Source organism: Sodiomyces alkalinus, assembly GCF_003711515.1.
Source record: "Sodiomyces alkalinus F11 unplaced genomic scaffold SODALscaffold_2, whole genome shotgun sequence".
In the NCBI taxonomy this organism is placed as follows: Eukaryota; Fungi; Ascomycota; class Sordariomycetes; order Glomerellales; family Plectosphaerellaceae; genus Sodiomyces; species Sodiomyces alkalinus.
In genome coordinates, this window is record NW_021167080.1 from 5,915,873 (window position 1) to 5,929,211 (window position 13,339).

A 13,339-nucleotide genomic window follows, 5' to 3' on the forward strand; every position below is an offset into this window, starting at 1 on the left:
GAACCAGTGAGGATAAGCGTGGGGGAGCCTGGTTTACATACTTACCGTGGTCGTAATAAAAAGTCGTGGACACGCATCTCCACTATCCGCGACGTGGCCAGGTGATTGTGCGATGTTTGTTGAGCCGGAAAGTTAAAACTCGGCTTGCGTGGTGGATACTCTCGTTCCGGTCTTCGTGGTACGGATACTTTTAGATCCCAACCCGCAGCCATCACCCACACTGACGACTCGTCGTTGTCGTTGAGCCCATTTTACAGCAACCCTTTCTCGAAGTCAAATGGTTAGGGAATTCTTAATCTTAGCTGCTCTGGCATTGAGAACATCCACAGGTGTGGGAGGTCGTATGATCTATGGCTTGGTGTACAACAACTTCCATGTCATAATTGTTGGTAGGACGAGTACATGGGATCCTTGGAAAATGCAGTTAACAGTTGCTTAATTAATGGATTGCGAGATTCTTGTGCTGCGTCTCGGTTAAAGTCTTTTTTTATTTTGTAAAAAAGTAGAAGAAAAAAGGAGGGGGGGAAATGGAGCATTAAGACGTAATTAAGGACGGGTCTCCCTGGTTGCACTGCACCAAAGAGAAGATCTCTGTTCTCAAAGTCAAAGTTATAAGCTCTCTGACTGAAATTCAAACAACGTTAGTCGGGACATTAGCAGTAAGGTATAAAGAAACAAACTGATAAGCTATGCGTCCCGGAGACTGACAAAAGACGCTCCTATAGTTACGTATCTGACGTCGGTCAAAATCCTCCAGTCAATCCAAGGCGAGTCGAGGGAGTGTTGCATATTCGTTGACGATATCAGCCGTTTATGGTTATTGTCCAACAGCCGCTTTGTACCAAAGGAATGAGGTTGGTGAACGTGCCCTGGCTTATTAGCATAGTGGCGGAAGGACTATCTGTGAGTTGCAGAGGCTCAACTGTAGGTAGTCTTGTAGAAAGGAGAAAATTTAATGTGTTCAGAACGCCGGCAATACAACAGAAGGCGGTACCGAAGAATCCAGATGAATTGACTCGATCTTACCTGCACGCCGCCCTGTGCCGCGCGCGACCCAGCCGCCAGAATCAAGAGACGCAGCAAGTTGATGACATATTTAAACGAGGCATTGGAGAGTCTGAATGTGCCATTGGTTACCGGAATGAAGGTAGTGGCGGGACTTTTGATGCTCATGTAGTATGTACTTTGTCTGTGGCACTGCATCCGGCAATGTATCACAGTGGTATCTGAGACCTTTGGAACAGCATCGAGCGGCGAGGGCGATGAGATTATTAAGGTCATTGTTCTCAGTCTGTTGAGTCAGAGGTACCAGGTGCATTCCGTAGCCTACAGCGAATAACGTAGCATGGACTGCATTTAATACAGTCAATGTCCTAAGCAAGGCGTGGGTGGTTAGCAGTTAACGCGGAGCATCCTGAGGGAAGAAGGCGGCCCGTTGGCGGTCGCTCCGTCGACCCATGCTTGCCGCTTCCGGTGCAAACCCCTGGTCGACGTGACCCTGTAGCACTCTAATCCATCCCACAGGGAGTGCGATAGTGGATACAGTACGAATAATCTAGGAATCTCATAATCTATGCCAAAACAACGAAGACACCGGCCCTAACTGCAACAAGAAGAGAAAGGCGAAGCAAGAATCTTACCTCTTCCCACTCCGAATGAATCTCTAGATAGGTTACTCAAAGATAGAGCTACTGGCCTCGTCTAGCTGAGTTGTATGTACTCGGATCGTGATAGGCGACAGGTCAGTTCTTGAAAGGGTGTCTATCCCAGACCCTGGCCCATGTCAGAGAGCAGACCAGACCTCCAAGAGCGGAAGGAAGGCAAGGAAAGAGTCGGGTCGAGGGGCGTTGAATCGGTATTTTAGCCACCTTGATCCTTGACTGACATGTCGCCAACTTCTTCCGGACCTTATCGAGGCTCAAGGGGGGGCGTTAGTTTGGCAGCCTTTCCACAAATCCTCTTATTCTTCGTATTCATAGTGGCTGGATGATTGCTTGGTGCTAGATGACATGCATGAGGGTGTAGGAGCCGAGAACAAAAATACTATGATAACTACTGAGTAGTAATACGCCAGGAGGAAGACGGCGGAAGAAACCGCCTGGGGCGTTCCAGGCTGCATTCATCAACGCCGTTCTGGGACCACATCCGGTCCTCCGCGTTTGGACAATGGAGAATACGATCGGTCGTATATCGAACGTAAAGATATTCGATCATCTGTGTTTTGTAAAACAGTATACTCTGGAGGGGCTCGGTTTCGGTAATTGATTTAGGATTTGAGGATCCTCGAGGATCCAAAGCGATGAGAGACATCGTACACGTTTTATACTAGGTAGACAAGGGAACGCCTTAAGGTAGGCGTTCTCGTTGAGCGTTGAGGGCGAAGGATGGATCGCTCCGCAATTGTCGCCTCGCAACACGAAGGCGCTTTGTACCCCAGGTACCAGGTATCTACGTAGGTACAGTAAGTACTTGTACTTCATAGCTAGGCTTGTCTATTCGGTATTGTAGGTACTCTGTACAAACGTGTTTCCGGAGCACTGTTCGCTGAATCCGACCTTTAATGGCGAGTGGGGATCTAGCCCGTTCCCTTTCGCACCCCTGCCTCACTAGGTACGCGGCCTTTCCCGTCATTCTGGGTATGCCTTCACTCCATAAGCGAAGTGTGTGAGACAGGATTACATCGTACATATGTATGTACTCCGTACTAGCGATTACTCCGTACTTAGTTCACGAACGGTAACACATATAGTAGAACCAATAAAGGCACCTACGAAGCTGGTACGCTAGGGTCGCAGAACTAAGGGGATAATGGGATTGCAAGGGGAAGTGCTGGTATCTTGTGGCGTTCCATTCGTCTCATGGCAAGCAAGTTGTCCACCGCTGACCAGAGGGGAGTGCCCCGCCGTTCCAAGCTGGTGGGAAGTCCAAGCTGGTGGTAAGGGATGACGGGATCACATGGAACATCCCTTGTGGCTTGCCGTCGACTGCAGTAGTGTCGTACGGAGTAGTGTGACCAAAGGGAGAGTGTGGTTGGAAAGGAAATAGTTCGTACCTACCATGCGACATGATCATCCCCTGAATGGCAGCGGGTAAATATCGCCAGCGACCGGACCGATAAACCACTTAGATCCGACGATTCGTATCGAATCATCTGTAACCAAACCGATTCCCCGTTTCTTCTTTCTGATCCTTGGGGCCAGTAAGATTTCAACCCAAAAGAACGTCACCGTCCCACTCACGCACACCCCTTCGACCCAAGCGGCCAAGCCCACCCTTTTGTGATACGAATGAAAACAGACCTCTGATCTAGAGTCCTATTCTTCCTCCTCAACAGCTAGCTGATGCTTGATGCCGCTGTATCTCCGGACGGGACCGAGGAACGAACGATCACCAATTCACCGAAACCTGGACCTACTCCTTCCGAGTTGGCGCATACTTTCCTGAACTGCGGGATTTTGAGGTCAAGGTCTGGCTTTGCGTCCACAGGGTGGCATTCTGCGGCTACAGCCCCAAGACGCAAAGGCGGCATGCGGACAATGCCCTGCAGGGAACCAACCAGCCGTTGTTGTGAAGGCGGAGGAGGAAGCGGCCGAATGTACGAGGTAAAGGGAAGGCGGGAAACGGTGGAGTAATGTGGGGGAGGACCCGGAGGGGCGAAGAGCGGTCAGGACGGTATGGTAATTTATGTGAGTGGTTTTCACACCGTGCAGGTCTGGTAAGCCTACGTACGATTCACGATGTTCGAGAGACTCTCATAACCACCAGAAGGAAGGCCATGTCACTACAGAGTAGGAAAGCGCTTTTGGACACCGCACCGAAACCGCTTTTCCAATACGGCCTCTCGCGAGTTCTTCGCTTGTTGCGTCGTCTGAACTCTGCGGATGATAAAAACGTTGGCTTAGACCGCATTTGGCCGCACACACCTGGTCCTGGGGTTCTAAGCTACATATGTACAGCTGGTCTGACTAACCCCCGGGACTTCCGTTCATCACGATAGCCTATTCCGGCCTATTGGGCCTTCGGGGTCATCTACAAACATAATGCTCAGAAGGTGGAAACGTATATAATAAGTAAAACGATATAGGTAAATCTATGGGTAATATTGGTAGATATATGGGGGTACCTATACGTAGCCGTGATGTGTTGTGCACTAAACACCGCGAGGGTAGTGGCGGCCGAATTCACCATCCCGTCGCCGGGCTTGCCTGCGTCACAACTGTTTTTTTGCATGTACGAAAACGGTTGCCACAGAGTTGAGGGAACTCCCTTCGCCTCTCCTCTTATTGTTTGCAAATTCCCAACGAATAAGGTCGAACGCCCTATCTACTGCCCGCGGTGTGCGAAAACGTCGACCGATAAAGGCGACCTAAGTACGGATAGAAACACGCACGGGCCTTGCGATAATTCGCCTAAAGAACTCTTGTGATGTAGGTACCTTAAGGTACAAGGTAAATTAGTACTTCGCACAAAGTAAGGTACTTCGTAAACGGGAATCGATACTGGAAAGCCAAGAAACATCTGTCTCGTACCGACCCGTGAGGGAGCGGGGACGACAGGGTATTTTCCCTTCCCGCCGGCCAATCTACATTTCAAAAGCAATGTTCCTGGTAAAGCTTTTCATTGGCTGAATGTACGGGCATGCCTACCGAATAAGGGAGAACCGCGTGATTCGCGCCGTCCTAGTCATGATCTGCTGGGGTACGATCAGACAGGCCCCGGAAACTGTCTGTACCTGATGTAATTACCTTCACACGGAATCATTACGTAGTGTCTGAACAATTATCGGAAAACGGTTAGTGGTCCTCGGAGTGTATAAAATCTTATAATTAATGATATAATGCCACCAAGCCAGTTTTTCTTCTTCGAAAATCCCCCCCTCCCCTGTTTCCGGGTTGCCCGGACTGGCGGTTTTCGTCTTGAACGAAACCAGCGGCAGGATCAGATCCTTCATTACGACCCCCCACGACGAGTCTGCTTCTATCATTTCCGACGGGCCGCCGCCATGTCTTACTTAGCAATACCCCACAGAAACGTCGCACTGATATTGGTTCTATTCCATTCGCCCTACCTACGAGTACCCAGTACACCGTACAAAGCAGGTAGGCGGCGAAGCCTAAAAGGTCCAAGGAACCCAAGGACGGTTGAATTGTGTACCTACCTTAAGGCATTGAGACAAATCGTCGTAGTGGCCTGCGGCGTGGACCACACGACTGGGATCATGTGCAGGATACCCCGGTCAGTGGCAGACCAAGGGTTTACGAAGTACTTCATATGTACATATACCTATGTGCAGTGCCTAGATACCTTACAGAATGCGTGTTGTTGGCTGGTACGGTAGGTACCTCCTGTCCTTTCTCCTTCCTCGTCGTATGTAGCACGACGTTAGGTAGGGTGAAGCAACTGGCTGCGTCGCTGCACAGGTCAAGCAGCATGTGGGCGGTCTTCAGTACAACGCACACCAGCAGCAAATCCGGCTTCATTCTGTTCATAGACACACACGGCGAAAGTTCCGGACTATGATAGTAGCATAATTATATGCTCCTATATTACGGACAAATATGCTACTTTGTCCTATCCTAGGTATCCTTTAAATATTAGTGGACGGATAAGATCCCCGTGTCGTTCCCTTGGCTCACACACATTTTTTTCTTCATATTTGTTTTTGAGTATTTCGTAACACATTAGTTTGACCGGATGCAAACTGCAGAAAGCGATCGACTTGTACCTTTCCGGCCTCCGGACACCCAGCAGGTCAAAATGTCACTCAAGTTGATTTAATTTCATAGTGCGAATAATTACCCTCCCCCGCTATGGAGAGGGTTGCACAAGTCGGGAAGTACTCTCCGATTGCCATTTCCGTCCAGCCGTTGGAATTTGTCGATGCTCGATGAACTGTATCACATCTTCGGCCCGCCCCCACCTCCCGGGTAGTCCTACGTGTAGCCCTGCTGTCTACCCTTCCCTATCTCGGCCCGTCCTGCATGATCTTCGGATGCTTTGCGGTCCCCGATACACAGAGTCTAATCACTGAAACCATATTAATCTCTCATGTACAATGCCTGTGGGGTTGATGAGAGCTGGTAGCGGTTTTGCTATGGGTTGTAGTAGGATAAACGGAACTTGGAGACAACAAGCCACAGGGGCCCTGTTTTGGGACCGAGGACACTTGGCCACGTGCCTCAGTTCGGGCCACCAACTGCCTCCCCTTTGGCCCGTGAGTCCGGTTTTCGTTCTGCGCATAGTTCATCGGTGAGCCCGACCCGTTAGTTGGTTGGTCACCGACTCGGTAGACGCGACTCGTCCTGCCACCTAACAAGGTAGCTGATGCCTCGGCACATCCAAATCCAGCTAATCTCGGCTCGTCTTATACTGCCCGGGCTAATGTAACGTGCTTGCCCAAAGCATTAATACCTACGCATGCCTTTTCCCGGGTAGGAGCTTTTTGCCACTCACTGTACGTTGTACGAATAATGAAATATCCCAGTTGAGGGCGTTTATGCAAGAAGCGACAGCGATATGCCCCTCGGGACTGAAAATTGAGCGTATTCTCCATGATCACGGGCCATTGGACTCTCTGCTTAAGGAATTGATGCCAGAAAGTCAGCAGGTCGTCCCTGTCCCGTCAGCCTGCGTTATGCCGTCACGGGTGTGCTCGGTACATACCGTAAGGACGATTAAGGAGATGTTGATCGCGATTTCGTAGTTCCCCCTGTTGGCCAACCAGCCGATCATAGTCCCTGTAACGCCTGCGGCCACTTCTGCGACCGATCAGAATGCGAAAAGCGGGTCCCAGACCCGTTAGAACTTCAAGGTCCGCTATCCATGGCTTTCCAAAGAGGTACCTGTAGTCAGCCTCCAGTGTATCTCAACCCGACAACATGACGAATTCCGGTCCCATGCTCTCTGTGTTGTCGGGAGTGGGAATACAAGGTGATAGGGACACTTTGAGCCCGCCACATTAATTGAACGTCTCTAGCCTTCTCTATGTACACTACAGAAGGCCTGAATTGGGGCGGCTTCATGAAGAACTGGCCACACAACAGGACCAATGGGGATTGAATGCAAGGTTTCTTTGTCATTGTTGATGCCACGAATGGACGGTTACGGACCCGTCTCGTTGTAGCTGATCATGTCATCTGTCGATGGTCGTTCTCGGCATAGCGTATCTCACCGATCTACAGAGTGCGGACAGTCCGGTCCCTATGGGTACAGATAAAAACTGACCTTATAATGGGAGGTGTACGAGAACAAAGAAGCTCGAAGTTCGAGGACGCGAGCTTTCGGGGTCTCATCACCCAATAGTGCCGAGGCTAAACGCTTTTTGTCTTGGAATGGTACATGGAGAAGGTATATATATAATGTACTACGCGATGAGCGCTTCTTGCCACCACAGGTTTCTTTAAACTCGGTAGTCGGAAGAAACGGGGTTCTATGTCGAGCTTCTGAGTGAAGGTAAAAGTGAGATGTTTCAACATCAATTGCGCTTCGGGTTTTTTTTTTCCTGCCAAGTCTCTCATCGGTTCAATTGTTTCGGGATCGATTCTGACAACATATCGCAGTCCGCCTGTTTTGTAACAATCCAGTGAAACAAGGACATGGACGAATAGAATTGCAGGTCGTCGTCATCAACGCATAATGGAAGTCTTCTCGATTCCTTGGTTGCTGACAAGGGAGGCACAGGCACAAACATTTGGTTGGTCAATCGGGCACCGAGCGTGTGGTTCAGGGTAACGACTCGACTTGGAACACCTGTCATTGTCTGCCCTGTACGGTACTTCCCCGTTATGTTTGGTCCGGGTGGCTGCTGATGAGGACGGAAGCTTTTACATTCCGAAAATTTGAGTGGTCACTGAGTTGGCCGCACGCGCGAGTGGGTGATCGAGTTGCAGCGGTCAGCCCCGACAAATACCTACAGCTACCTTATAGTCGCGGAAGAAACCATGCTACATACCCACTATACATTGTACCAGCACCCACCAGGCAAGAGCTTCTTGGTCGCCATGTCATACGTACGTGTACCTTGTGGGGTGAGGGACGCAACGACTAGTTCGGTACTTTATAAGGTACTTTCATGTGTACGTTGTACCTAAGGTAATTAGGTAACCATGGCTAAAAAGCCCCCAGTCTCGCGAGGTAGGCAGAGTATAAGGTAGGTAGGTGTATACCTATGTACGGCGTTTCTGCAACCGAATTCGTACCCAATGTCGAAGCCCTGCCCTGTCAATACGCAGGAAGGGGTAATCCCGCGGATTGCAACACAATGCAGCCATTAAGCGGGGCAGCCTCTGCCCGCTCTTTCGTGTTCCCATCCTCACGGGCCTCCCCGCTCACGCATCCGTCTGAGCGTACCATGACCCAGACTGGTCACACACACAGCCAAGGGGGAGACAAGAAGAGAGGGGAGGACGTCAGCAAGACAAAGACGACGTTGCGAGGTTGTGCTTGAAGAGTGACTTGGGGGGTAGGGCGTCGTTACTTATTGCCCCAGGTTAGAGGGAAGCGATTGATCGGGAAGTAAGAATGGGGGGACGGACTAAAGGGCGCCGCCGCCAAAAAAAAAAAAAAAAAAAAAAAAAAGGAAAAAGAGGAAATGAAAATGAAAATGAAGAGATAAGACGACGTAACTGCGAACTGTGAACGCGCTTGCCTCTCTTTATCTTTTGCCCTTATGTTCTCATCAAGTGTCGCTGGATCCCCGACGCAGAACTGGGCGGCTAGACTCAAATCCTTATATATTCCTCGCGTACTCTGCATTGTGAGCTAAGAATCGCTGGTGATTACGTGCCAAAGTAATCGGTGAAAAGCCTGCATATTCCGGGCTGTTCTCCCCCATGGCAGCAGACCCTTGCGCTGGGCCGGGAGAGGGTGCAACCGTTGAGTGGATGTCAGCCGGCGCGGTGGCGGCGGACCACGACTGCAGTCCAAACGGCCAGGGCCTGGTACTAAAAGACACCATCTACTGGGTCCCTGCACTGCCCAACGAATTACCACTAGAGGTACGCCGCCGCCGCCGCGTACGGTACGGTACGCAACGGTACCTACCGTCTCCTGCTGGCTACCGAGCCCCCGAGGGTGCATGCAGTAAATAATAGTGCCTACCTATTCCTTGGGTTGCGAGGCCCATCTTCTCTCCCTCCACCCCAGCCAACCAAATCACACACCCTCCCCACCCCCCCTTCCTTCTATGCATCATTTATTAGGTAGCCTTCGCTCTTTCTAATGCTTCCTGCTTCCACCCCCTTTCCTCCTTCCCGACCACGAACGAATGCACCCGACAACGGGGGACCCCACTCCCCACTCGCACCGCACCAGACTTGCGCAGTCTTCCACGTCCACATGAGGTGCGGGCGCAGAGCCTTCTCCTCTCTTTTTCCCTGATTACTTCTTCGGCACCATCCCTCTCTTTTCCAGTGTCGCACCGACAACTACTCGACATTTCCCTCCCCTAAAAGACCCGTCCTATTTTCCCCTCACACTGCGAATACATACGCTTCAAATCAATCGTACAACAACCACTGTTCCAGTCATCCCGCCACCTACGCCTGCGCGGCACGCCCACGCCCACGCCTACGGCCATTATTATTAGCAGCGGGTTCCAGTCCCTGGCCCTAGCCAAGCTCGACCAACCCTGCTGGCTTACTTACACCCACGTTCACCCAGATACTAAGGTACTGACTTGACACTTGACGGTCAGGTGCCATTTCCCGGCCGTTCACACCTTGGTCTGGGCTGGGGTTCGTTTCATGCCAATATTGCCCTTTTCACCTGAACACCCTCCGTCACCCAACTTGCTACCTTCACAACCTTTTTTTTTTTTTTTTTGCCTCTCACTCTCACCGTCTATCCAACATCCTCCCTACCTTCACTCGCCATAATCACAACTGTGTGGCCGCGTATCTTTTTCCTCTGCATTATCATCCCCATTCCTTTTTTTCTTCCCTTTTTTCACCCACTGCAAGTGTTGGGCGAACAGAAGCGAAAGACGAAAGTTTGGAAGCCTGCACATCGGAATCCTGGAACTTGGCGAGGTCGCTCAAATTCCAGCCTCAGCTCGTCGCCTCTTATCTCAACATTCAATCTCCCGCATTCCAGTGGACTTTCGTGCCAACGACGGCTAGTCAGCTTATTGTGCGGGCCGTGTTACCTTTGATCCCACGCTCATCGAGCCTCACATACCACTTGACATCAGTCGCTCCAGGTCCTATATAGTCGCCTTGCCATTTGTCTAAAGGTCACGGACCCGAGTGCGAAGCACACGCCGATTTTGGGTTTGAAGTCTGTCGACTTGCTTTTGCGCGCTGGGGCATCGTCTGGGTGCTCGGCAAACAGATTGTCACCTCGCGCCAACACAGCGACGATCACGCTGCGGGTATATGCCTTTGCAACACTCGCCTTTTGCCCACAAGCCATATTTCCAATCCACCGTTCACCTAGCTAGGATCCGATCGTAGCCGTCGTTTTCTGAGGGAAAAGGTATCTCGTACCGTGTCATTGCTCCCCTCGCCGTCTCCAGAGCATGGCAGAGGAGTTGGGACGAGGACCACCACCGCGCAGAAACCACGAGCCCTCCACCATTCAGGACGATCAAGCCGGCAAGAGACTACCCCCTTTGGGTCCTCCAGCCACAGCGACGGTAGCAGTCAACGACCAAACGAGGCAAGCCATGGCAGCGCCAGTGACATTGCCCGCAATGCAAGATCATTATAGTCAACATCAGTACCAGCGAGGCACACAGCCGCCTCCGGACCCACGGGTCGACCCTCGCGTTGAGTCTCGCCCCGGCAATTATGCCGCTTCACCAAATTCCGCGAATGGGTATCCCCCGCCGCCTCCGTCGGCCGGTCCCCCGACCCAGCTACCTCCACTACAGCCCCCCGGTCCAAGGTCCCCATCGTACTCTACCCCCGACCCAAGGGACAATTATTACCAGGGCCGTCAACCAGCCACTCACTATTCTGAAGCCTATCCGCCAGATTATCATCGTCAGGCTGGTCCCCCTCCCCCGCCACCAGCACGCTATCCCGAGTATGGCCAGCCAGCACCTACCCCGGGTCCGAGGTACGACTACCCGCCCCACGCTCCGCCTCCTCGGTGGGAATATGCCCAGAATCCGGTTCCGATGCCGCAAGCTGCCCCAAGGCAGCGGACGTCCATTGCCTGCAGATATTGCCGGAAAAGAAAGGTATGGGAGCAGGAAGCTCCGCATGGTTCGCAGAGATGGTCCTTTACTAATCGCAGAGAATTTCCAGATCCGCTGCAGTGGGTACCAAAGCGCGCCCGGCGGGAAGTGCGTGAATTGCAGTAGGATGAATCAAGAGTGCATTTTTCAACCGGTATCGTCATCCAGCTCAACGGCTTTTATTCCGGTGTCGGCCGTTCCTGGTGGCGTACCGCCAGGCACGCCTTTATATGGGGCATATGGCCAGCCACTCCATCCTGGTTCTCTTCCACCCGCTGGACCCCAAGCCCAGCCGCCGCAGCCGCCGCCACAGCAACCGCCTCAACCGCAAGCTCAACCCCAGCCCTATTCTCAAGGAGGAAACGGCTATTATCAACAGATTTCTCCGTCTCCAACGAACGCCTACCCTCCTTACGATGCTCAGCGAGGTGTGGCTAGGCGTCGGCCTAGGGAACCTGAGGAGGGTGGCGACGATCTTCGCTTACCTCCACCCGATCCCACTGGGGATGATCCGCGACGAAGATCACCAGCCGCGTCTAGTTCAAATCACAGCAGCCCTGGGGGGTATATGTCCTATCCTCCTGGCCAGCCTGTGCCGTACGGAGGCCATGCGCGGCACAGCCCGGGACAGACTCCGCTAGCTCCTTTGTCAGCCACGAGTGATGACCGCCACGCCCCGTCGGCTCAGCGCCACAGCAACTCGTCGACGCCTGTTGCTCCCTCTACGAGCTCGGTCATGAGCCTCAACAACCTTGTCGACAACCCATCCGACATTGACAAGAACATGCTCGGCCGACTCAATCGGGGTCCAGCGTCTGGGGCTCGGCGCTGATTTCTTTCTCTGTCCATAACTTGTACGGACAGAAGAAGAATGCAGAACAGCTGGACTGGACTGGTTGCACTCTGGGGGTTTTTTTTTCATTTCCTCTGGTTAATTTGACGAGAAATCGACTTTATCGGGCCAGGCGCCTCCTTCTGTTCCCCAAACCCCGGTTTACCCTGGTATTATTCACCGTTATTCGCCACCAGAGCAGCACTTTTCGGTTCGGTTCCGGCGTTGTAAAAGATACGGGACTCGTGGCACTGGCAACGGGTGGGCGGCAGCATCTGATTTCGGCATGGGGAGCGACAACGAACCACGGCATGCTCTCGCTTAGCGTGTCAACTCGAGGTTTCAAAAACATAATACGTCGGCAGACAAACGACATTTGACGGAAAGTGGGACGAATCTCGCGAGATGTTGAAGTGTGGGAGTCGGAATACTTATTTCTGTGCCAAACTTTGGTCAATTCCGGACGTTGGAGGATATTTCTCATGGTCATACTTTTCTGCTCTTTCCTGGGGGAGGTTTCTTCTCTTACTTTTCTTTTAGCTTTGTTTTCAATGCTTTCTCGCAACACTGTTTCTTTTTTTTTTTGTCTTTGATTTTTTCCTTCTCTGTCGTATCTGTTGATCTCTTCAGTCGCGATCGTTTCCCCTTCCTCTGAATCTTAATGATGGATGGGTCAAAGATTGGCTGCCTCACGGCAAAACACTCACACTAGTTATGTTTTACTGCGCTATGCGTTTCTTCTTCTTTTCCTTTTTCTTCTTTTTCGTTTTTTTCTTGTGTTTCCTTGGTTGCCGTCTCGGAGGATTCACATCTCCGAAAGCGGCAAGATGGGAGAACACTTTGTACGCAACGAGTTAAAGTTTTCTGGCTCTGTCGGACAGTTCAGAGATTTATCAGCGCCGCAAGGCTATACTACAGCAATATAACAGAACAGGTCTCTTTTAAAAACTTTACAACTCCTCGGATAGCGACTGACAAGAATCATTAACCAACCAATGTTTGCCGTGAAATTTTATTCGAACCATCTCCACAATGGGGCTCTTCGACCCCTTAAGTAGGTATTGAACTCAGAGTAGGTACTGGAGGAACGAACCAATCTTCGTCTCTATTAAATCACCAGGCGAGGTTTTCTATTCTATCCGACCTTTGGGAACAACTCGAATTACTCCACCTCCGTGCTCTCACAAACAGTAAAGGTACATTACAGAGAAAGTTCTTCGAGGGGTAAAAAGGAACGGATAAGTAGCTATCCCAGTTGCTACTGTCCAATAATTCTGCGGGTGCCTGGCATAGTGGCATCCCACAGCAGAATACAATATACGAAAAAG

At 51.4% G+C, this 13,339-nt stretch overlaps 4 protein-coding genes across 4 annotated transcripts; 3 read left to right on the forward strand and 1 right to left on the reverse strand.

Annotated features, from left to right (window-relative positions):
- Nucleotides 1-377: 377 nt before the first annotated feature.
- SODALDRAFT_357715 (hypothetical protein) lies at nucleotides 378-1,887 on the reverse strand (the record flags this gene model as incomplete). The annotated part of the gene is made up of 8 exons (XM_028614033.1): nucleotides 378-410; nucleotides 573-620; nucleotides 739-897; nucleotides 1,027-1,117; nucleotides 1,185-1,291; nucleotides 1,405-1,508; nucleotides 1,693-1,773; nucleotides 1,869-1,887. 8 exons carry the CDS (start codon nucleotides 1,885-1,887, stop codon nucleotides 378-380), a joined length of 642 nt encoding a protein of 213 aa, XP_028469455.1.
- Nucleotides 1,888-2,384: 497 nt separating this feature from the next.
- Nucleotides 2,385-7,059, forward strand: SODALDRAFT_357716 (hypothetical protein; the record flags this gene model as incomplete). Its single annotated transcript, XM_028614034.1, has 21 exons — nucleotides 2,385-2,437; nucleotides 2,611-2,660; nucleotides 2,889-3,009; nucleotides 3,201-3,278; nucleotides 3,378-3,424; nucleotides 3,461-3,595; nucleotides 3,711-3,892; nucleotides 3,998-4,059; nucleotides 4,165-4,209; nucleotides 4,684-4,724; nucleotides 4,931-5,099; nucleotides 5,187-5,235; nucleotides 5,421-5,483; nucleotides 5,708-5,768; nucleotides 5,865-6,002; nucleotides 6,141-6,214; nucleotides 6,291-6,383; nucleotides 6,485-6,646; nucleotides 6,704-6,786; nucleotides 6,860-6,930; nucleotides 6,998-7,059. The coding sequence occupies 21 exons, from the start codon at nucleotides 2,385-2,387 to the stop codon at nucleotides 7,057-7,059; spliced, it is 1,839 nt and encodes a 612-aa protein (XP_028469456.1).
- A 3,604-nt stretch (nucleotides 7,060-10,663) lies between these two features.
- SODALDRAFT_338895 (hypothetical protein) lies at nucleotides 10,664-12,011 on the forward strand (the record flags this gene model as incomplete). Its single annotated transcript, XM_028612816.1, has 2 exons — nucleotides 10,664-11,182; nucleotides 11,250-12,011. 2 exons carry the CDS (start codon nucleotides 10,664-10,666, stop codon nucleotides 12,009-12,011), a joined length of 1,281 nt encoding a protein of 426 aa, XP_028469457.1.
- A 568-nt stretch (nucleotides 12,012-12,579) lies between these two features.
- Nucleotides 12,580-13,002, forward strand: SODALDRAFT_125126 (hypothetical protein). Its single transcript, XM_028606658.1, has one exon. The coding sequence runs from the start codon at nucleotides 12,680-12,682 to the stop codon at nucleotides 12,935-12,937; it is 258 nt and encodes an 85-aa protein (XP_028469458.1). The 5' UTR covers nucleotides 12,580-12,679; the 3' UTR covers nucleotides 12,938-13,002.
- The last annotated feature ends 337 nt before the right edge of the window (nucleotides 13,003-13,339 follow it).